The following is a 25,240-nucleotide window of genomic DNA, read 5'->3' as shown; positions in this document are numbered from 1 at the left end:
TACAACTTTTCACTTAATTTTACTTTTCATTTAATTTGCACAACTCTGACTAAAGATTTTAGATTAAACAAAATAATCCAAAAAGCACTTTTACTATTAATTTATAACGCGTTTATTAATTTGAACGTTTGCCGATCGCGATTGAAAAATTTCAACTGACTGAGTGTGAGCGAATGTGAAGTGAGTTCGTAGAGTTTGCCACGACTGCGGTGATGCTGTTGAGTTTGTTGTATGTTGTGTGTGGTTGAGTCTGAATGTGGGGAAGGTGTGCATTGTTTGTGTTTATGCTCCTTTGAGGTTACACAACGCAGCATAGCAAAGGGGTTATGCACTCGCCTCATGCCTACGACATTACGGTAGCTTGCTTCTGCTTGAAATGTTGTTTGTGAATTAGCAGCAATTTGACGATTGAGGTGACAAATAAACGCACTCGCATGCCATTTTTTATATGTATGTATATTGATATGTTCGGGAATTATTTTAAAATGTTTAATAAATTTTAAATGAAATATTTAGTTACATATACATACATATGTATATGTAGGTGTTTTGAAAATAGTTTGAAAAAGGATTATACATATTAAACAATATTGATTAAATGTTTTAAAAGTACAAGAGACATTTGCATTTTTCCTCAGCACTGAGCGCTGAAGTTGGCAATTGCTCGTGGTTTCAATAAAATAAATTACTTATGGAAAAACAGAGGCAAAAACAAAAAGTAACAAGTAAGGAAAGCTAAGTTCGGGCGCAACCGAACATTTTATACTCAAAGCCAGGACATATCCGAATGCCTGTCTGTCCGTCCGTCCTATATGCTATATGGGAAGAACTCGTAGTACTGCGATTCCACCCATTTATCGTTCGGGATTCGGAATATTATTTTTTATTTTATTAACCGTTTTTTTGGAATTGAACACGAACTAAAGGAATAAAAAGCTTTTTGAATATTCTTTGCTACTTCTATACTTAAGCAGATATAAAGACACGGAGCACAAACTTGTACAAATTTTTGCTCCCCACTGTATATATTTACAAAAATATATTTATAAAATATATATTTTGAGTATAAACTCTATGATAAAAGTACAACAACAACAATACGTAAGTGACTTATCGTGTCTGTAGAAGAAATCTTAATAAAGTATTTTTGGAAATGATGGAATTATTGTTGAATTTAAAGAATTTATATCTCATCTTTCCTAGAGGTACATGTTTTCCGTAAAAATATAGAAAATAATAGCCTAGTAAAATCGGTATACAGAGCAATAATTAAACGTAATTTTTATCACTTACAGTCATAGTAATCATATCCATCTGCCTCGCTGGGCGTGCGGCTGCCCATGATTTTGGCAAAAACTGTTGAAAAAAAGGGATAAAAAACAGTTATTGAAATTCACAAAGAGAAGAGTTATTATGTATTTACGTACGTATGTATATTGTATTATAGATCGTCACTTAAAATGCAAAATAACGTAACATCCCTTTTCATGAGTTTATAGGCGAAAAAAAAACGTTTTTATGGAAACCACTCTCATTGAAACAAAATTTGAGTTTCGGTTATAAAATGGTTATACATTGGTTACAAAGTGGTTATATATGGGTTATACATTGGTTATATATTGGTTATCCATTGGTTATATATGAGAGCGGAAGCTGGAAATTTTGTGCCACATATGTATTTTTAATATGATATAAAATATTGTAAGGCTTAAAAAACTCAATTTGGATTTTGTAATGAAACACTGTTTTGCCTTTTAGGTGACGAAATACTAAGTTATGTTATTTAAAAATATGTTTATTTATGATATCGACTTACATCGCAAGATACCTTCCCGAAAGCGCTCCAAACACGTCAACGGCTGACGTTTTACCGCTGCCACTTCAGTCGCGTTATCGTCGTTACCAACACAAATTGCTGTCGAGGCTTCACTAATGCGCACCGATAAGCCACGTCGTAGTGTGGGCACGGGCGGTGTTACTGGCGTGGATGGTATGGAATAGGAAGACTGGCGTGAGATGCTACGATCGTGGTTGTTATTGTTGCCATAAGGATCTAAACTGTCCTGCCGTTTGATGGCGATAGCCAGACCGCCACGCTTACGCGTTACCACGCTAGTTGTTGTATTATAATAAGTCTTACTAATATTGCTCGTAAGACTACTACTACTGGCTTTCTTTGTCAATGTGTTGGAATTCACAATATTCGTATTTTGAGTATGATTAACGGCGATAACACGAGCGGAAACACTGGTTGTGGTTCTCGCTGTGGCAGACGCGGTTAAGGCGACACTTGGCGTGTCCGGTTCACGATCTGTGAAAGAAAATAAAATTATTACTATTTGTATTGCCTGTTGTAATTAAGGGAGGATTAAAATTTTAAAAATATTTTTATCGCGACTGTTTGCAGTTCTGTTTTGGCTAAAGTTGGAGATATTTAATATACCTAATACATACTGTTAATCTCGAACAAATGAGCATATTGAAACCAATATTAGAGTCCATAATGTTATACAAAAAACTTTTCAAGCTGCTGAAAAGTCTGGGAGACGAATTCTCGCGATATACAATATTTTAGAGACGTCTACAGCAGCAAAAATAGAGGAGAGAACTAAAAGCATCATAATGTGGCAGCAACGGCGCCAAACTTCATGCAAAGCATGGTGAACCATCAGACTGATTTCGGATATACATTCGTGGACATGACATGTAGACAACAAGGTTAGCTGGATTTTCACCTGACTCAAATACTCAGTGGTCATGGGTATCTTAGAAGCTACCTAAACCAGGAGCTAAACATATCCTTTCTATTCCTCAGTAGAGAAGATTGGGGCAATGGTTCCATGATCGACTGTCCCAACAGCGAAATCTACATATTCACTGACGGATCAAAGATTGAACCATAATCATTTTATATAGCCAAGCGGGAATTAATGTCATCCGTAACGTGAATACCCAGTATCATTGCGTTAGAATAATCAAGCAGGCAATAACTAGAAGTTCATATAGTAATAAAAATATATTAAAAGGAAGATGAACTGGTCCACTCGAAGGCAGCTGGATCCACAAATCCCCTAAGCAGCTTAAGGCCACTCAGCTCCTTCAAGGGCCCTTTAAAGCAATGGATCCTAGAGCAATTTCTCAGGCCTTGAAACACAAGTAACATAGAGCAACCCACAAAATTGATTTTGGGTAGTGTTGGTGGTGGAAAGATCAAAAAGTTCTTACTTCTATGCAAAAATGAGCTTAGTAACATTGAAGGGGTTATCACAGTGCATTTACAGTTGAAATCCCAGCTTCAGAAAATGGTAAACGGAGGACGGAGATGCGGAGACATTGGAGCATTATCTTTCCGAATGACCAGCCTTTAGACGGCTGAGAAGAACGGCTACAAATACTCCAACTTGTCAACCGATTCACACAAGAGACCGGTAGACTTCAACCGCCATACCTGCTCCAAAGAAGGTGAAGACAGACATTTTGGTCAAAGAGAAGATAGTATTTTTTTGTAATCTACAAGGTATAGATCACGCCCCAAAAATTACAGTGAGAAGAGCAAATTGCCAAAACCGCTATACTACAGCGAATTATTGAGTTCATTCGTAGCCCAATTGTACCAAAATAGTCCCATTAGGTGAGGACAGAAGTGCTTCTCTACCACGACAAAGCACCAGTAAACGGTTCACACTCCGTCCATTGTCGAATTAGACTACAAACCGATGCTTTATCCATTATATTATGGATCTACATGATTAACGTTCCCGAACAAATATTTACGGAGAATAAAATAGAATGGACAATCCATCCATTCAACCCATAAGCTACGTACAGTATCATTCCAATAATGCTGCAAGTACTTTGGGATAGCCTTGGATAGCAAACTTCTGTAGAAGCACAACGTGAAAGAAAGAGTGAAAAAAACCAGCAATGTTTCATATGCGTGTAGGTGGATGCTCGGCATAACCTGGGGACTTCTGCGCTAGGGTGCCGCAGTATGGTGGAGAGGCATATGGAAGTCCACGTATCGGTAGTCAATGGAAAGGATTTAGAGGATCGCTGCGCTGTGCATATCGGGAGCCTTAAGAACAGATCCAATGGCGGTTGGTGTAAAGGTATGTTAGCTACGCGCAACACTCTAAACTTGGTGTGGGAATATACTGTCCAGAGTTAGAAATAAGGCAGCTGTTTAAGTTGCCGGACCACTGCAGTATATTTCAAGCAGCGGTCTTTACTATTACGAAAACCGCGAAGCTAACCTCTAAGGCACCTGCAGGTAATTCCAGAGTAAACATCTACGTAGGCAGCCAAATAGCAATCGAGGCAGTAACTTCGTATCGCATATCGGCCAGAAGTGTCTTGGGAAACAGGGAAGTACGAAGATCTTGACAGAAGCATGAAATTCCTATTGCCACTCGATAGAAGAGACTGTAGTAACATAATGGGAATACTAACTGATCACTGTCTGGTAAAGACACACGTGCGCAGGATGGGGCTAACAGATAGAGGAGCTTGCAGGAAATGTCTACAGTAAGGCAATAAAGAAAGAATGGAGCATCTCTTGTGCACTTGTGGCGCATTGGCAAGACTATGATGTAAGTATCTGGGGTTCCTACAGTATGATACACCAGAGGAGGTATCGATAGTGAGGCCACAGATCATGTTAAAATTCGTGTTAAATCAAGGATGACTACTCCTTATCTCTTTATGGTCCTAGTAACTGAATTGCATCTGGTATCGCAAATGATTAAAACTGGCTTATGATTGGCTTATTGGCCCTCCAAATAGCCTAACCTAACCTATATGATTAGTTTTTGTTTTCGGAATTGAAATATTTAATTTTTCAACTTCTTACACCTTCATAACAAATTCCTTTCAGACATGTTTAATAAGTTAAAGCATCGCTGGATCAACTGTGTCGAATTAAATGGCGGCTAAGTGGATGAACATATTATATATATCTCTTTTTTAATTTTTTGACTTTGTATACTTAGTATTTATCGGGCAACCTTCATCATTACTAGATATATGAATTCAATTTTGATGCTTCCCATTATTAGTACGGTTCAAGCTCTTTAAACTATCCATGAGTACCTGAAGACTGGTACTTTCAAAGTCAGTAATATGATAAAAATACAGTGGAATTACAAAAGTCATTTAACCACACGAAATACAAATTAAATGAGTTTTAAATTTGTTTCAATTCCCAAAATAAAGATTGTACGCAATTTGTTTATTTGTATTTAATTTTAGCTTAGTTACTCAGTCATCATCAATGGCAAACAATAATACCGAATATTGGCGTAAATAAACAACTGGATGAATACAGATGTATACATATATATGACAACACTCACTTATTGCCCAAACAAAATCAGCGAACAATAACAAACAAACGGACAATTTGCTGGAAAACAGACGGCAACCAGCGGATGCGCACAGGTCTTGAAGACTATAGCATAGTTTGTATATCAGATATGTTAGAGCATATCCCTAGAAATAATTACCAACACATATTTCAAACATAATATACATATTTGTTAGCCGACTTCGTCATGACTGTCGAGCAATATTTTTCATTGTTTTTAGGGAATTTGAAAAATATTATTTGGTGCACTTCCAATTTTCCACAGCCCTAAATTTCTGCTAAGCTTACCGAAAAGCGCTTTCAATAAATGCCGTATCTCGTGGATATTTTCCAAAAATATATACACACATACATATATATTTATATTACTATATTATAGACAAAATAAGCAACAACAACGACGTGTTCGTTCATACAATGACGTTTTGTTTGTTATTTCTGGCTTTTGGCCAATTGCAGCCTGTGCCTTAGTCTGGCGAATTAATAAATTAACTGCATGATTTTATTTAATTTTATCTGTTGTTGTATAAATATTTAAATAATTTACTTTTTCCGTTTTTTCTTCTCTGCCGCCTATTAGTGCAAACTGCCAGCGGCTGGCTTTATTAGTCATTTCGGCTGTAATAAGAGATTGGTTGGGTTGAACGCGCTCGGAAGTTCGCAGCCACAGCCTTTGTTTATTTTTACGAGCTGCTAAATGTGAGCGTGTTTTATGTTCAATTGCAGATTACTAAAATGCGAACTAAATGATTTATATGGGGAAACTAATATTTTTGCGAATCAAAATGATTAAATTTTAGTGAACAAATTTAACTAAGAAATTTAACCGAGGAAATCATAAAAAAATTCTACAAAATAATTTTGTATGACCTTAAAGTGAAGTTGTTCGAAATAGTAGGTACTCTAAAGATATCAAGTGAACGTGTACATCACATCATTCAAGAATATTTGAGTATGAAAAGCTGTGCGCAAAGCGAATGCCACGCGAGCTCACTTTTGACCAAAAACAACGACGAGTTGAGGATTTGGAGCAGTGTTTTGAGATTTTCAAGCGAAATAAACCCAAGACAAGGCGTGGAAAAACGCAATAGTTAACTGCAAGGTTATTGCGTCTGCATTTTGACAAGCGCTTGGAATAATTTTTATTGACTACCTTGAAAAAAGAACGACATCAACAGAGAATAAAACATATTGTTATTGGACCACTTAAACGGCGATATTTCCAAAAAATGGTCGTAAGGGATAAAAAAAAGGGCTGTTTCAACAAGACCATGCACCGTGTCATTAGTTAATGGGAAAATATGGCAAAAATCAATGAATTGAGCTTCAAATTGCTGCCGTGTACACCGTATTCTTCAGATCTGAGCTCAAAAGAATGCTCGCTTGGAAGACATTTTACGTCGAATGAAGTATGTAGTGATCGCATGTGGAATAAAATCGGACAGATATTTACAAACTCTTATATTAGTTATATAGTAGCTAGGTCAAGTTTTCGCACAAATTTATCTATACTTGACACGAAGATACAGTCCTAAGTAAAAAATGTTCTCTCATTTTCACTGAGTTAACTTACATATTGGAGGTTCGAAAATCTTTATATAGGGTATACTGGGTCCCAGGGAAATATTGATCAGATTCAATCCATTTTTGATACACAGAGTTACTATTTTCAAGAAGGGATTCCCTGTGAATTTCAATTTCATAGCATATCCAATATATTAACCGATATTTTCGATAAAAAGTCCACCATAGGTACTGGTATCCACATTTTAGATATTTGGGGACTTGAAAACTTTTGGTTGATTGCGGACAGTTTTGAGTCATAAGGAGACACACTTTAAAGGAATTGAAAGAATCAAATAGAATCTAAAACTGTGCCACATGGGAAGTAGGCGTGGCTGTAGTCCGATTCCGCTCATTCTCAGACTGTAACATAAAAATGTGAGAGGAGTTTTAGTCAATATCGGTCGGTCGAATCCCCAGGTATGTGGTTGTACCTAAAATTAGGTGACTCCAAGCCCATCGTTCAATTTTTACTCGGGCTCTTATAAAGTATAAGAGGGCTTTCGGGTGTACAATTTTATGTCTCCTTCGCCGTTAGTTATTGATTCATCGGCATTTTAGCAGTTTTTAACAGTAAAAAGCTTATATATGTTATGTTATGGACGGGGTTATCTTCCGATTACAACAAATTTTACAACATCGATAATAGGGCTTAAGATGTTTGCCGTGTGTGAATTTGGCTATTGTAGCTTTAGTGCTCTGGGAGATATGGAAAGCGGGACCATGCCTACTTTTTCAAACTTTTTAGCCGACAGATGCTCCTAGCTAGTTTACTACATGTGTGATTGATTCCCTCTACCCATTTAATACGTTCTGTTTCAAGCTTCTTCATGTTTGAAAAATGCAGAAAATTTTACCAGTGCTTACCAAGGGACAACCGACATTCTTTTTCTTTATTGGCATACACACTGTTTACGCGATTTAAGCCGACATTAAGTCATAATTAACTAGTGACAACCGATGATGAACCCATGGCGACTACCACGTACTTATAATATGGCACAAAGTAGATAATAAGTACAAAACGATCATGGTTACAAATTTTTATGTGATTTTATGCACGAGCATGTTGCTATAAAAATTGTTTTACTTTCGTCAACCAAATTTTTCTCTTCATTGTCTATAGCAAGAGCGTCACTAAGCAACTTTACCTTTTACACTTACATGGTTAACTGCAAATATGTTATAAACACATAAAGTTCGTGTTGGAATTTTTCATAACACGTTTCCACGTATCGTAAAAAATGGAAAATATTAAATTTTATGTGCAAAACAGATGTGCAAAAATAATTTCGCTCATTTACCACACATTCTTCTATGAAAATTTTTACAACTTCATAAATGTGATCATAAAATTAAAAATAAGGACTAAACTTAATAACCAAATATTTATTAAATATGAATACTAAGATACATATGTTGAGGTGAAAACACTTCACATTACTCATCCGTGTAAAAAATTGAAAATATACAGATGTTAACAAGGTGGTAAGAATTCATGATATCTAGATCTCTTGCACCTTCTGAATTAAGAACTTGAATAACTATACTACTTGGTATACACGCTCATCAAGTCTTCACCTCCAAAAACGCAGTCAAGAAGGAAATGTTAGTTGTACATACAGCTTCTGCTAATGGCATCTGGTAAGATTTCCAACGTTACAGCAAGAACGACAATGAGGCTTTCACAAAGTCCAGTTATCTGGTAGTAGACCACAAAATAATACGGGAGCACCGACACGCTCCCATTCTACCGATAGCGGTTCTAAGTTGCCTTTCCTTGCTATCTCATCAACTTTGCAATTTCCTGCGATTCCGCTATGAGCCAGCACCCATACTAGTCTTATCACAAAGTGACTTTATGCCGTTGATAAAGAGGTTATGCTATCCTTAACCAGTTCCAAACACACGGTTAGTGTATAGACACTTCAATGAAGCAGCTGATCTCCAGAGCAGTAAGCCTACTACTACCTTAATGGCTGTAATCTCGGCTTGGAAGACACAGCAATAGTCGGGAAGCTGGAGTTGGAAAGTACAGCACTTCACCAATCTTCCCTCCAAACTTTCACACATGCACAAAGAAGTTCACTGCGCTTCTCCCTATGAAGTCAAAGTGTGCGAGGATATCCGAATGTTCAGATACGTGGTGAGACCACTTCCGACCGTCCAATTTGTTACGATGCTTACGAACCTTCATCGTCTGCATATGCACTCAGCCGACAGCCACCTCCTCAAGTTTTTTAAGCAGGATTTTACCGACTAGTATCCAGAGAAGAGGAGCGAGAACTCCACATTATGGGGTCCACTACTCACATTTCTATGAGCGCGGACGTGTCCCCATTCCGTTACAATCAGTCTGTCGCACAAAAGACTGGTATTGAGGTGTTTAAGGTTTGATTCAACCCCAAGAGGGTCCAGAGCAGTAACGACTGCTTCGGCAGGACATTATTGAAAGCTCTCTCAATATCAAGGAAGCTCTCTAAGGCGAAAACTTTAACCCTAATGGCTTTCTCAAGCCATGACACAATAGTATGCTAGACAGTCTCCATTTATTTGCCTTTATAAAAAGCATGTTGCGCTCATGATAGGAAGTCCTTCTGAATTCGCCTTCTTATATACCAGTCCATCAGTCTCTGCCCAGTTTCTAGTAAGAAGAAGAAGATTTTACTACAGTGGAGCCAGACATTAATTAGTTTTCATCTCATTAGTTACTAAAAATCATCCAACAAAACCCAGATCGCAATCGCTACCAACTTAACCATAGAAAGTTTTTAAGAAAAAAACAAGGAAAAAACTTAACTTGCGGGTGAACCGAATCTAAAAATACAAAATAATCCGTACAAAGAAATAATTTCTTAAAAAGGAAGGTGTTCTTATTAATATCTCAAAAACTGAGCGAGAGACAAAGATGGCTAAATCGACGCAGCTCGTCATTCATTTTATAGGATCTCCTATATTTCCTTCTAGATACTACAAACTTCGTGGCGAACCTATTATATGCGTACCCTGTTAAGGGTATAAAATTCGGTACATGCTCACTTTGTGCCTAAAATACATTGTAAGTCGAACGAATATTTTAGTCGATGCCACTGCCAACGTACTAATTCGAAATAAACACATGCAAATACAAATTTTTACGATAAACGGAAAAAAGGCATAAATTACATTTGAATTATTCAGCTCTCATAATTACCTACTTTGCACTTCCTTTAAAAATTCCACAATATTCAATCTTGTAAACAAATTATTACAACCAGAAAACATCGGTCAAGTCTCGAACCATGAAACGTTTCAGAGCACGTAACATGAATGAGTATGCGTATATACATATGTATATATGTATGTATATGCTATACAGATGTTTATTTATTATTACATGCATTTATGGATGTGTATTTCCGAATAAACAATGAAAATTTTAGCACGAAACTGCTCGTAAGTAATTTCAAAATCAAATAAAATAATTTCCGTTAACACGAGCAAATGTGTTCATAACAATTTTATTTATAGTGTAGTGGAAATATATGTGAATTAGTGCTGCAGAAATTAGTATTTAAATTTTACACAATTTTTAAGAAATTCGTTTATATATAAAGATTTTATGATATTATAATATAAGGAGAAATACATTTTACTTCTTGTAAAAAACATTAAATAAGCCACGAACTATAATTTATCGCAATAAACTTGATGACTATCTAGTCTAGTTATGAACTACTTGACAACAAGTGTGTACCGCAATTCCAGTTGATTGGTCGATAGTTCGAATGTGTGGGTACGAAGAGCTTAACAGCTGGCCGGCTCGCAAATTCTACGAAAAGATCCGGCGACTAACAGAGGGTTTCAAGACCGAAGCATACTCTTGTAGAATCCGCATAGGTGATCTAGTGACTGATGCCCAGAGCATATTGAAACTATGAAGGAAACACTTCTCCAGCCTGCTGAATGGCAGTGAAAGCAAAACACTTGGAGATGGTGACCCAATTTCTCCAATCAATGATGATGGAGTAGATGTTCCAATGCCCGACCATGAAGAAGGTCGAAAAAAATTAGCCGTCTGAAGAACAACAAAACGGTAAGGAGCACGCATCAGCTTGTTTGAAGAATAGGGTCGGACAAAAGCATGCTCCACGATTGGAATTTAAATGTATTCTGCTCAATCCAAAAAACGGGAGATCTCATAGTTTGGGCCACATACCGTTGGATAAGCCTCCTCAACATCGTATAGAAGGTTCTATCGAGCGTACTGTGTGAAAGATCAAAGCCCACAATCAACAAACTAATTGGAAAAGGCACGTGAAAAGAGAATTGACACACAACACCTCTTCGTAGATTTCATAGCTGCTTTTGACGGCACGAAAAGGGGCTGCTTTTATGCCGCTATGTCTCAGTTTTATATCGCCGCAAAACTAATATGGCTGTGTAAACTGACGTCGAGCCGTAGCATAAGCTCCATCATTAAGGATCTCTGCAAGCCGGTCGATACGAAACGAGGTTTCAGACAAGGCGACTCCTATCGTGCGACTACTACAATCTGTTCCTGAAGAAAATTATTCGAGCTGAATAGAGAAGGTACAATCTTACATAATAGTATACAGCAGCAGGGCCACGCAGATAATATAGGTGTCATTGAAAACCGCGCCCTTAGTTCTGTTTCTCCAGACTGCTTAAAGAAGGGAAAAAAATGGATCAGGTAGTGAATGAGGGCAAAATCTCCTATCAACAAACAGGTGTCGCACTCGTGGCTTGGTTCCTACGTCACTGTTAACAGTCATAACTTCGAGGTCGTAAATAATTTCGTCCATCTTGGAGCCAATATTAACACCAACAACAACGTCAGTATAACTTTTATCACATGTGCTCTTCCGGAATACCAATTGGTACCAAACAGTGAAAAGGAAGGACGACTGGCAACTCGGCTATAGCCGCGTAAGCGGGGTCTACGCCAATTAAGAAGAAGAATGTTCTATAAGAGACAATTAACTGTCTAGTTAGATTTTTATTCTCAAAAATAATTTTGTTTGTGATTTTTTTCAAGTCTTTAGTATTTGTATTGAAGAAATATTCACTGATGGTCTCATGCTCTGATCCAATCTTTTAAAATCTTCGTATAAACCTGAAATTGAATCCAATTTAAATTCATAAGTCCACGTTGTTTGCTTACTTTGATGTTTCAGAGAATAAAGCTTAATGGAGAAGTCGGCCATTTGAAATTTAAGCAATAGTTTAACTCTATTATTTGCCTACGGGAATATGTTTGACTAAATTTTAAAATTCACGTTTTAAAATGGTGAAGTGCTTCCTATAAATGGTTAGAGCGGCGCACGGTTTTTTTATTGTATCAGAGTTTGATCTCAAAACGGTCAAAAAACATCCGCTTTTTAAAACGCAGTACAATACTTCTAATGGCCTTTTTCCCGGAAAATATTGGCGAATATCTCTTACCTATGCAAATTGGCTCAAAATTCGTAAGAACCCATATAACCCCCATAAAAACACCATAAGTAAGAAAAAAAATTATGTGCAAACGATAAGGCGTCTATTACATATACATACATAGTAAGTTATAAAATATAATAAATATGGCAACACAAATGCCACTTATTGAGCTGTGCACAATGGCCCAATATAAAAGAATTTCAGAATTTAACAGCAAATGATTGAAATCATTTTTGAACCTTGTTTAGTTAAGCTTCACTGGGTCACAATTTGCTTATTGTTGACTTTTACCTCTCCTTTCAATGAACTAAAAATTAAGATAGTATCAGAAGGGGATTTGCTGTTTATTTTACGGAGATGTAGGTGGTACATTGCTATAATATGAGGTGGTGGATAGCCAGTCGTTTTATCAAATCACTTATTAGTCTAACAGATTTCTTGTTTAATATGGAGAATTTAATGTAAATAAAGATAGAAAAATTAAATCCAAATTTATAATCAATCATAAGTGCACTTAAAGTGTTATTTAGCTTACATTAATGCAGTGAAAATCTTTTGAGCTATATTTAGAATCACGTAAGTTCTTGCTACCGGTGGTGAAGGCAAGAACACATATGTATATGTACTACAAATATAGGCCATAATGCTTTGTTAAATGAAGTTGGTATGCTTCAAACTTTCTCTGCCGGCATGCAGTCTACTACCGTTAACAAAGGCCTATACACATATGCATTTGAAAGTATACACACATACATATGTACTTATATATACATTAGCATATATTTGCGAAAATTCTATAAAGCCAGCCGAGCGCACAAGAGATGCTTTCATTTCAACTGCTTTACCATTGCGTGGGTGGAGCGCGTTTGCCTGAACTAGTTCAAAAGCAGACTGCATAAATAAAATACAATAAATTTTACAAACCAATTAATTAATTGGCAATTAAATCCATTTGCGTCCATTCCACTTCGGTTTATTTATAAGTGCCGCTTGCAACGAATTTGTTCAACGAGAGTATGTTGTTTAAATATATGCGATTTTAAATCGTGAGAAAAAAGCGGAAGCATTTATATATGTAGATCGTATAGTATATATAAGTATTCAAAATATGTTTTCCAAAAATATATACTTTTTTGGTGTTCAAAACAATTACACGAAATTTTCGGTTTATGAAAAAAAAACTTCTTGTCTACATTATTTTTGTCACCTTCAAAATAGTCCCAATCCGAAATTATGATCTTATGCCAGCGCTTCTTCCAATCGTCGAAACATTTCTCAAGCTCGATTTTTGAGATCGTTTTTTAATATGGACGCTATAAAAGGTTTGCCATTTCATGACAGTAAGATATACGGTCCAACAATGAGTTGAAAATATTAAAATTTACTGTCGAAGTTCGGAGTCAGTGGCCCTAACTTAGAGAGCGCTACGAGTAATTTATGGTCAAGCGTTGGGCATCCCTGTAATGTGGTTGTGGCGAATTTTGCGAAAATATCAAATTGACACAAGAACCGAAGCCACTTGACCACCAGAATCGTCGTATATTCATGAATTGGACTGTGATCTGAATTTTCATCGCGAAATCATTTTCAGCGATGAGGCTCATTTCTGGCTGAATGGCTTCGTCAATAAGCAAAATATTCGTTATTGGTCAGGCATAAGTCCACACGAACTCCATGAGTCTCGATTGCATCCCGATATAATTACGGTTTGATGCGGTTTATGAGCCGGCGGCATCATTGGGCCGTACTCCGTACCCGTATGATCAAGACCGGCACGTTACTGTGAATGGGAATTGCTACCGCTCAATGATAACCGAAAATGTTTAGCCGGAATTGGATCATATAAAAAAAATTACAACTCGACTCTTCAAACTTGCGAATTTCCATTTTAAACTTCTCGTTTTATTCTGAACTCACCTCGCGTAAGCCTGTCGTAACCGTAATGGCAAGTAGCAATAAAGATTTCAACCAACGTAAGTACTCTCAACACTTGAGGAAATATTAAAAAGAATAGAATTTCTTATATCAAGGCCAACTCTTAAACTTTCGAAAGTGGACTTAGATTACTGCCTTTGTTGCAGGAAAAAGAATATACATCACCTTCAACTCCAATTTCGGAGAAATGAACAGGTTGCCACAAAGAACTAAAATCAATATAAGATAAAATAACTAGTTGAAAACTACTTGTGTGCATTCTGGCATTAGTTTATATAGAATCATAAAATGCAGCTGCAATGCACCAAACTGTTTGTATGCTGTCTGGGCGAGTTCATTTTCATTCAGAACGTACAACCAGCCATCAATTTTTCCAATTTGCGCGCTATCAGTCCATCATGCCCGTCAACCAACGATCAGTTTATTTATCTTAGCGTCTGCTTTCGTCTTGCATTTGCATTTTGCGCTTCACGCTTCAAAGACAAAAACGCTCAATCGAAATTTAATGGAATCGAATAACGAAAGAAAGCACAAACAAACTAAAGTGTAGATAGCAAAATTTTATATTTACCAAAAAAAAAATTGTAACCTTGTCTTTTGTCATAATCAGTGATATTTTTTATATTTGATATATAGTGACGATTTGGGAAAATATATTATTATTTGCGTAGTAATTTAACATGCAAGAATGGTTCAACGCGTTATACATAGTTTTCAAATCTCAGAAATGCAAATTAAAAATATCGGATTATAGCCGAAAGGTTGGGCTCTATTAATGTATAAATATGGAAGTGCTACCTTCTTGGAAGTTCATAGAAAATTTATGTTAAGTCTCACACATGGATCGATATTTTCTGGCAAAAGTCGACTATAGATACTGGGGTTCATATAATCGGTACCTAGGGGCCTAAAGAGTTTTGACTGGACCATAAGAAGGATTTTTAATCATAAGTTGACATACTTTATTATTGTAAAATTTTATTTCGTTATATCAGTTACTTCCTGATTTGTTTACTGGATTGTGAAAGAACCAAATGAAACTTGTCCCACATGGAAATTAAGCGTGGTTGTATTCCGATTCCGATTTAGAAATATGAGAAAAATGCTACATACTTAGTTTAGTCGGAATTGGTTTGATCGGGTCCCGAAAAAGGGATTTCGCCAAAAAGTGGCCGGTGACACACCCATCGTCTAATTTTCACACCGGCTTTCAGTAAGCCCTCTCATACCCTCTGGGAAGTAAAATTTGGTGTTACTGACGTATTTATTTATCGATTTACTTTGCTTAGTAGTTTCGAACAGTACTGTTATATGAGAAGTGATCGGGGTTATCTTCCGATTTTATCTAGTTTCACATTATCGGTAGAAATTCTTACAATATGTGAACAACATTTGGTTGTTATGGCTTTAGTAATTTAGGAGATATGTACATTAAACTTATTAAAGGGTGAGATCACTCCTATTTTCAAAATTTTTTGCCCACAGGTGCCGCTTGCTATAGCGATCCCCTGCATTTCTATATCTTATATAATCTTAGTTCAAAGCTTAGTTATGGCATTTTATAAATTTTTAGTTAACGGTTTTTTGTGGGCGAGGTAGCGGTCCGGATACGCTCATTTACGAACTTATACTCATTTTTACCAAGGAACGCGCATACCAAGTTTCATCATGATATTTCGATATTTACTCAGTTACAGTTTGCACGGACGGATGGATAGACGGACAGTTAGACAGTCAGCCGAATTGCAACTTTTCTATAGGGTGATTTTTTAAGAGCTTGATAACTTTTTTTAAAAAAAAAAACGCATAAAATTTGCAAAATCTCATCGGTTCTTTATTTGAAACGTTAGATTGGTTCATGACATTTACTTTTTGAAGATAATTTCATTTAAATGTTGACCGCGGCTGCGTCTTAGGTGGTCCATTCGGAAAGTCCAATTTTGGGCAACTTTTTCGAGCATTTCGGCCGGAATAGCCCGAATTTCTTCGGAAATGTTGTCTTCCAAAGCTGGAATAGTTGCTGGCTTATTTCTGTAGACTTTAGACTTGACGTAGCCCCACAAAAAATAGTCTAAAGGCGTTAAATCGCATGATCTTGGTGGCCAACTTACGGGTCCATTTCTTGAGATGAATTGTTGTCCGAAGTTTTCCCTCAAAATGGCCATAGAATCGCGAGCTGTGTGGCATGTAGCGCCATCTTGTTGAAACCACATGTCAACCAAGTTCAGTTCTTCCATTTTTGGCAACAAAAAGTTTGTTAGCATCGAACGATAGCGATCGCCATTCACCGTAACGTTGCGTCCAACAGCATCTTTGAAAAAATACGGTCCAATGATTCCACCAGCGTACAAACCACACCAAACAGTGCATTTTTCGGGATGCATGGGCAGTTCTTGAACGGCTTCTGGTTGCTCTTCACCCCAAATGCGGCAATTTTGCTTATTTACGTAGCCATTCAACCAGAAATGAGCCTCATCGCTGAACAAAACACGCGCGCGAAACACATTTCGAACCGAACACTGATTTTGGTAATAAAATTCAATGATTTGCAAGCGTTGCTCGTTAGTAAGTCTATTCATGATGAAATGTCAAAGCATACTGAGCATCTTTCTCTTTGACACCATGTCTGAAATCCCACGTGATCTGTCAAATACTAATGCATGAAAATCCTAACCTCAAAAAAATCACCCGTTAGTAATGCCGACCATTTATATATATATACCCTATATCTATCTCGCTTACTTTTAGATGATACAAACAACCGTTGGCTGAACAAAATTATTATTCTCTGTTGCAATATGTTGCAAGAGTATAAAAATAGAAATCAAAGTATAAGTGATAAGGGGTTTAGGCACGATCTAGACCAGTTTCTTTCATACCCAGTTTTAAATTTAATTTTGATTTATAAAACACGTTCACATTAAAATATATGTAATTTTAATTAAGATAAACAGTCAGATGGAAACTCGGACGCCACTATATCGGGCTCAAAATCAGCTAGAGACATGGAAAATGCTGTAAAGGGTATATGTGGAGAGGAGATGGTCTGATTTCTTTAAATTTTCATTGACCAACATATTAAGCTTTTAATGCGGTAATTTATGGAGCGATTTGCCCCTTTTTAACAATAAACTGTAATTGGCATATATATATATAAGGTATTAACTAGCCAGAAGTTAAAAAAGGAAATTTTAGAGTAAATGAGATCTCAATTTCATCCATTTTTGGCAACATGAAATACATCTAAATAGTACTTAGATGCCGAAAAATTTTCTATTAGGTATATCGGGGTGAGTGTAGACTCGACAATATATCTACATATATAGGGACACTGATACGCGGAACCTCAGATTTCTCTTAAGTTGTATCTGCAAACAGTCATTTGGTTGAACCATGTAGATGTTACTAATTTAAATCCTTTTTCCTTTCCATTAATTTTTTCAAAATTAAACTGGCAATATTTTATGAGGAAGATAAATATCTTTTAATTTATTAACTTCAACTAACATCTCTATTTATATACATATGTATGTAGGTAGCCTACAACATCTATTGCGTATTGGGCAAATCGATTCGTCATATTTTTCTAAAGTTTTGTTTATCTTCTATTTGGTTGAACAAACATCAAATTCATCAAAAAGTAAATAAATCACATACTGAATTCAAATAAATTAAATAATGAAAGAGTGTGAATTTTATTATCTTGTGTAACATATGCATGTATCTCTCTACAGCAGCTAGCAAATAAAAATATTTTTGAAAATTCCATGAACTCTCTATATGTATATACATATGTATGTATTTATATTTAGAGGATGCTGTTCTCATCAGTATCACCACACTTTAGGTCACATTAGAACTAGAAGAGGTTATAAACTTCTGAAAATATTTTGTTTTCGGTTTTTAATGCATTTTTATCTACGCGCCAAAATGTATGCTTCTTTTTTGTGTGGTGATATGTTAAAAGTAGAGATCCCTTGATACAGTTATCTATGTATTGTGCTAATACTCACAGACAACTTCGTGGCCAAAATTAAAAAATTGATTTATATATACTCGTATTACTATATAATTTCTATCTTTTGCAAAAAACTAGTAAAAACATAACAAGAACATGTCTTTTTTTAAGCTAAAAATTTTCCTTGAAAGAAAAAACAAAAATTTACTAAAGCTCACATATATTCAAACTTCTCTTGCCGTCGCTATTCTATATTTTCATATCCAATGGTATAAATCACCCTTGTGGAAAATTTTACTTTTTATTTTTGTCGGATATGGCAAGGCCGATTTGTATATTTGCACATATACAAACGTAGATTATTTTGTTTTGAACTTTAGCGAAAATTGTGCAACTTTGAAGCGTATTTGTAATAATTTTGCCGGTCACGTTATCGGTGATGCTATTGGGGGGGAAATATACACAGGTGTGTGATGCGAAACTCAAGGTCACAAGCGCACATATCAATATTTATCTTTTTGATGCACATGTTTACGGAAGCGACCAAATATGCCACGATTATAGACACATACTGTTTATCATTTGTAGATACATTTAGTCCTTGCTAAAATCGTAAAAAACATAACAAACGCAAATAATTTGACGACCGTTCACAGCAATGTATTCAGGCGAATTTACCTTCAAATTATTTTGTTTATCAGATGAATTCTAATGGAAAGTTACATAAAAAATACATAAAAAATAAATGTTGAAATTTTGATAGAAATAGGATTCCGAAAGCACTATGGAAGGTGAGAACAGCAATTGACCATTTCAATGTGATACAAATGAGTGACAATCTTAACTTAATGCTCCGAATCTGTAGATCGCTGCAATCAATGTCATACGCTCGGTAGCAGTACATATTTATCTGGAAAACGAATCGTACTTCCCGTCTTATCTTCGAGTAAAGTCACCAAGGTTAAGCTTTATCAATACATTCCCGTTATCCCCGGTGGATGAATGTCATGCCACGATTCGCGTCGAAGCGAAGTTTTTCAAAATATCGCTGATGTAGTTTTCGGTAAATTCAGCCTCCACTGAAATAGATTTGAGACAGACCGACTACGACGGGGCCCGAAATATGGCTATCTGTAGTACTAGATTTCAGCATATAAAAATCAATCAAGCTGCTTGGCTGCCTCCACATCGAAAAAAAACCAACCAGATCGATCATGTTGTGATAGATGGAAGACACGTCTCACGTGGTTTGGACGTGCGTACGCCATGAGATCCCAGCATTGACTCGGATCACTGTCTTGTTGCAACGTAGCCACGCACCCGCCCCTGCGCATCAAACACGCCGTCTCGCAGTGGAGAGAAAACAGTCCACCACCTTCGGTATGGGACAGATGCCCAGAGTTGAAAAGGGAAGACAGACGCCTATGCAAACAAAAACGAGAGAGGCCGAAATGCTCTTGTAGAATCCCCAGAGGTGACTGATGACCAGAGCGCACTGAAAATATGGAGGCAGCACTTCTCCACCAGGAGATGGTGAAGCCGATTTTCCAATGATGACGATGGAGCAGACGTTTCATTGCCCGACCATGAAATAGTTCGAATAGCAATTGCCCGTCTGAAGAACAAAAAAGCGGCGGGGGTGGAGTACTGACGAAAGCTCTGCCCAATCCACAAAAAAGGAGACCCCCACAATCTACTACGTACAATGGCACAAGCGCACTATACGATGTTGAGGTTTTATCGAGCGTACTATGTGAATTATTGAAGACCACCGTCAATAAACTGATTAGATCTTATCGATGTGGCTTCAGACGTGGAGAATCAACAACTGACCAGATATTCACCATGAGCCAATTCTGAGAAAAGACTCTTGAAAAGAGGATCGACACACATCGCTTCTTCGTCGATTTCAAAGTTGCTTTTGACAGCACATAAAAAAACTGCTTTTTTGTTACATACATATGTCTGTCACGTTATATACCACGTCACTGTCGACAGTCATAACTTCGAAGTCGTAGATAAATTTGTTTATCTTTGAACTACTGTTTACACCAACAACAATATCAGCCTCGAAATTCAACGCAGAATAACTCTTGCCAATGGGTGCTACTGCGGGGAGAAGTAAAGTCCTCTCTCGACGAACAAAGACCAATTTTTATAAGTCACTCAGCATCCCCGTCCTGCTATATGGTCAGAGGTATGGACGACGACAATATCTGATGAGACGGTCGGTAAGGTCCTTTGCACATTGGGAGGAAGAGGAAGAGAAAAACCTCTACTCTGTTGGAAAAACTAGGTGGAGAAGGCCCTCAATGCACTAGCAATATCTAATAGCCGCCAATGCGTGAAAAGGAAGAACGACTGGCGCGCTGTTATAAACTCGACTATAATCGGGTAAGCGGTGTCTACGCCAATCAAGAAGAAGTCATAGCCAAAAACTCATACCTTGACCGATAAGGTTTAAGGTTTTAAACTAAAATATAGTATATGGGAGTTTGGGTAGTATCGACCCGATTTTATATATTAACGATTATCATGCCACATAAGGAAGTATTGACCTGATACAACTCATTTTTACAGAGGTTCTTTTGTCAGGGAAGGTTTTTTTTTGAATTGCATTGTATATAACTGAACATAAATGTCAAAAAGATTTGTTAATTGGACAGCAGGTTTGACAGCTATTCTGCTAGTAAGTGTTTTACTTCTAGAAATCATGACGCAGAAATAATTTTATATTTAAATAATTTTAAATTTTTAATTGAGGATGGAGTCATGTGTAGAAGTTCACGCAAGTGAGGAAAGTTCTCTGATCGCCATTCACTTGGGAGTGGCCAGAAACGATTCTTATGCATATGACTCAAGCAGCTCACGACTTCCGGTCTTTGACCAAGTATCCTCTGGGTAGCCTAAGAACATCCGTTTGAAGGCGAGCTAACGTGAGAAGGCGAAACATCCCCTGCATAGGGTTGTGCGCTGGGTTTGGGACCCGCCACGTAAAAAAACACCCCCAATGAAAAGGAACAACAAGCCTCGGATGAGTGACCCCCCTTTTGATGACGACCATGGCAAAACGAAATAAGGACTACGAATTGAGGGCATGCACCTGGAATGTCCGGTCCCTTAATTGGGAACGTGCCGCTGCCCAGCTGGTAGATGTCCTCGTGAAAATAAAGGCTGACATCACCGCCGTCCAAGAAATGCGATGGACGGGACAAGGACAGAGACAAGTAGGTCCTTGTGACATTTACTACAGTGGCCATATAAAGGAGCGCAAGTTTGGTGTTGGATTCGTGGTGGGAGAGAGACTCCGTCGCCGAGTATTATCATTCACTGCGGTGAATGAACGTCTAGTCACAATCCGCATCAAAGCGAGGTTCTTCAACATATCGCTGATTTGCGCCCACGCCCCGACGGAAGAGAAGGACGATGTGACCAAAGATGCCTTTTATGAGTGCTTGGAGCGCACTTAAGAGAGATGCCCCCGCCACGATGTCAAAATCGTGCTTGGCGACTTTAACGCCAGGGTGGGCAAAGAAGGTATCTTTGGCACTACGGTCGGTAAATTCAGCCTCCACGACGAAACATCCCCAAATGGGTTGAGGCTGATCGACTTCGCCGGGGCCCGAAATATGGTTATCTGTAGTACTAGATTCCAGCATAAGAAGATACATCAAGCTACCTGGCTGTCTCCGGATCGAAAAACTACCAACCAGATCGATCATGTTGTGATAGACGGAAGACACGTCTCCAGTGTTTTAGATGTGCGTGCGCTCCGAGGTCCTAACATCGACTCGGACCACTATCTTGTTGCAGCTAAGATTTGCACCCGCCTCTGTGCAGCAAAAAACGCATGCCAACAAACACAAGGAAGGTTCGACGTCGAGAAGCTGCAATCACAACAGACAGCCGAACGTTTTTCTACTCGGCTTGCACTCCTGCTCTCTGAGAGCACTCATCAACAATTCGGTATAAGGGAACTGTGGGACGGCATTTCAAACTCCTTACGTACAGCTGCAACCGAAACCATTGGTTTTCAGAAAGTGCAAAAGAACAGCTGGTACGACGAGGAGTGCCGTGTCGCAGCGGAGAGAAAACAGGCTGCCTACCTCGCAACGTTACGATCGACCACAACACGTGCGGGATGGGATAGATACCGTGAGTTGAAGAGGGAAGCGAGATGCATTTGCAGACAGAAGAAGAAAGAGGCCGAACAGCTCGATAAGCTGTCCGACAGGGGTAATGCTCGAAAATTCTACGAAAAGATGCGGCGGCTTACAGAAGGTTTCAAGACCGGAGCATACTCTTGTAGAACCCCCAGAAGTGATCTAGTTACCGATGCCCAAAGCATACTAAAATTATGGAGGGAACACTTCTCCAGCCTGCTGAATGGCAGTGAAAGCACAACACCAGGAGAAGGCGAACCCGATTCCACAATCGATGACGATGAAGCAGACGTTCCATTACCCGACCATGAAGAAGCTCGAATAGCAATTACCCGCCTGAAGAACAACAAAGCGGCAGGGGCCGATGGATTGCCGGCCGAGCTATTCAAACACGGTGGCGAAGAACTGATAAGGAGCATGCATCAGCTTCTTTGTAAAATATGGTCGGACGAAAGCATGCCCAACGACTGGAATTTAAGTGTGCTCTGCCCAATCCACAAAAAGGGAGACCCCACAATCTGCGTCATCTACCGTAGGATAAGCCTCCTCAACCTCGCGTATAAGGTTCTATCGAGCGTATTGTCTGAAAGATTAAAGCCCACCGTCAACAAACTGATTGGTTCTTATCAGTGTGGCTTTAATCCTGAAATCAGCAACCGACAAGAATTTCACCATTCGCCAAATCTTGAAAAAGACCCGTGAAAATAGAATTGACACACACCATCTCTTTGTCGATTTCAAAGCTACTTTCGACAGTACGAAAAGGAGCTGCCTTTATGCCGCAATGTCTGAATTTGGTATCCCCACAAAACTAATACGGCTGTGTAAACTAACGCAAAAGTTCCGTCAGGATCGGGAAGGAACTCCCCAAGCCGTTCGATACCAAACTATGTTTCAGACAAGGCGACTCCCTATCGTGCGATTTCTTCAATCTGCTGCTGAAGAAAATAGTTCGAGCTGCAGAACTTAATCGAGCAGGTACAATCTTTTATAAGAGTGTACAGCTGCTGGCGTATGCCGATGATATTGATATCATCGGTCTCAACACCCGCGCCGTTAGTTCTGCTTTCTCCAGACTGAACAAGGAAGCAACGCAAATGGGTCTGGCAGTGAACGAGGGCAAGACGAAATATCTCCTGTCATCAAACAAACAGTCGTCGCACTCGCGACTTGGCACTCACGTCACTGTTGACAGTTATAACTTCGAAGTCGTAGATAATTTCATCTATCTTGGAACCAGTATAACACCAACAGGAATGGCAGCTTTGAAATCCAACGCTGAATAACTCCCGCCAACAGGTGCTACTTTGGACTGAGTAGGCAATTGAGAAGCAAAGTCCTCTCTCGACAGACAAAAACCAAACTCTATAAGTCTCTCATAATTCCCGTCCTGCTATATGGTGCAGAGGTTTGGACGATGTCAACAGCGGATGAGTCGGCGTTGCGAGTTTTCGAGAGAAAAATTCTGCGAAAGATTTATGGTCCTTTGGCCACGGCGAATATCGCATTCGATGGAACGATGAGCTGTACGAGATATACGACGACATTGACATAGTTCAGTGAATTAAAAGACAGCGGCTACGCTGGCTAAGTCATATTGTCCGAATGAACGAAAACACTTCAGTTCTGAAAGTATTCAACGCTGTACCCGCCGGGGGAAGCAGAGGAAGAGGGAGACCTCCACTCCGTAGGAAGGACCAAGTAGAGAGGGACCTGGCTTCGCTTGGAATATCCAATTGGCGCCACGTAGCGAAGAGAAGAAACGACTGGCGCGCTGTTGTTAACTCGGCTATAATCGCGTAAACGGTATTTACGACAATAAGGAAGAAGAAGTGAATATATTTTCGAAGTCAGTAGAAATACTTTTAAACTTATAAATGACCTTTTGTTTATAAAAATATTTTTTTTTTCATAATCTAACCTCTCGTGAGAACCATATAGGAAAAACACATTTAAATCGTGAAATAATAATCTTACCCAATTCCCGCATTTCTTGTATGATATCCATGATTGCAACAATTTATATTTAGCACACAAGAGAATTTATTTTATTTTTATTTTATTTATGCACTTGAATTCAGCCACTAAAGCAAATATTGCAACGCAATTTCATTTCATGGATATTCACAATTATTTTTCGCTCTTATTTTGCTTGCTTAAGGCAATACACCGGTCACATATGATTTAATACCACCTCCACGCGTTGACAGTTCTTCAAAGCAAAAATGCATTTGCGACGAGAAAACACATAAAAATTTTGAAAACAAACTAAACCACACCAGGTAAAAATAGTTTTAATGAAATTTGAAATTTTGATGACACTGATAGCTATGCGCTGCTTAATAAGGAATGCGCCTGACAGCCTGAATATAGTTATATTGTGGTTATATTTCGGTTATATTTTAGTTATATTTCGGTTATTTTTTAGGGTATATACACGGATTTATTTAATAAACGAAAAATTTTTATAAAAATGTAAATTCAATTTTTTTAGAAAATAATTCGAAAATAATTTTCTGTGTTAAACTTCGAACTAACGAGGCACAGCGTATCGAATTAGACCGCACACCGAAAATGTTAAACACCAACTGAAAGCGATTTTCCAAAATTCAGGCAGTAAATTGTCCCCATTAACGCACACACTGTATTTTCTCCAAATTCTTATGTTTATATAACTACATTCCGGTATTTCGACATTGCACTACACGGTGTTTATGCCAATTGCCGGTCTTCTCTAAAAAAGTGCTTACTTTCTTTCAATTTTTTATTCTACAATTTTTGGAAAAAAGAATCCATGGAAGGCGGCAGCACACTGCAGTG

General features: G+C 37.9%; 1 protein-coding gene across 1 annotated transcript; it reads right to left on the bottom strand.

The window, feature by feature from the left end:
• Positions 1–1,285: 1,285 nt before the first annotated feature.
• On the bottom strand, positions 1,286–24,807 carry LOC125778401 (uncharacterized). The gene is made up of 3 exons (XM_049455755.1): positions 24,398–24,807; positions 1,817–2,311; positions 1,286–1,356 (listed from the first exon to the last, which is right to left on the bottom strand). Exons 1-3 carry the CDS (start codon positions 24,426–24,428, stop codon positions 1,286–1,288), a joined length of 597 nt encoding a protein of 198 aa, XP_049311712.1. The 5' UTR covers positions 24,429–24,807.
• Positions 24,808–25,240: the final 433 nt, after the last annotated feature.

The sequence above is a fragment of the Bactrocera dorsalis genome, chromosome 4, assembly GCF_023373825.1.
Source record: "Bactrocera dorsalis isolate Fly_Bdor chromosome 4, ASM2337382v1, whole genome shotgun sequence".
Classification (NCBI taxonomy): domain Eukaryota; kingdom Metazoa; phylum Arthropoda; class Insecta; order Diptera; family Tephritidae; genus Bactrocera; species Bactrocera dorsalis.
This window is presented reverse-complemented; position numbering and strand designations above follow the sequence as displayed.

Excerpts from the sequence above, each read along its gene's own strand:
- LOC125778401 (XM_049455755.1), bottom strand. The coding sequence starts at position 24,428 with ATGGATATCATACAAGAAATGCGGGAATTGG. Across the intron at positions 2,312-24,397 it reads ACAAGAAATGCGGGAATTGG|ATCGTGAACCGGACACGCCA; the intron begins GTAAGATTATTA and ends TTTCTTTCACAG. Across the intron at positions 1,357-1,816 it reads TCGGGAAGGTATCTTGCGAT|TTTTTGCCAAAATCATGGGC; the intron begins GTAAGTCGATAT and ends TTTTTTCAACAG.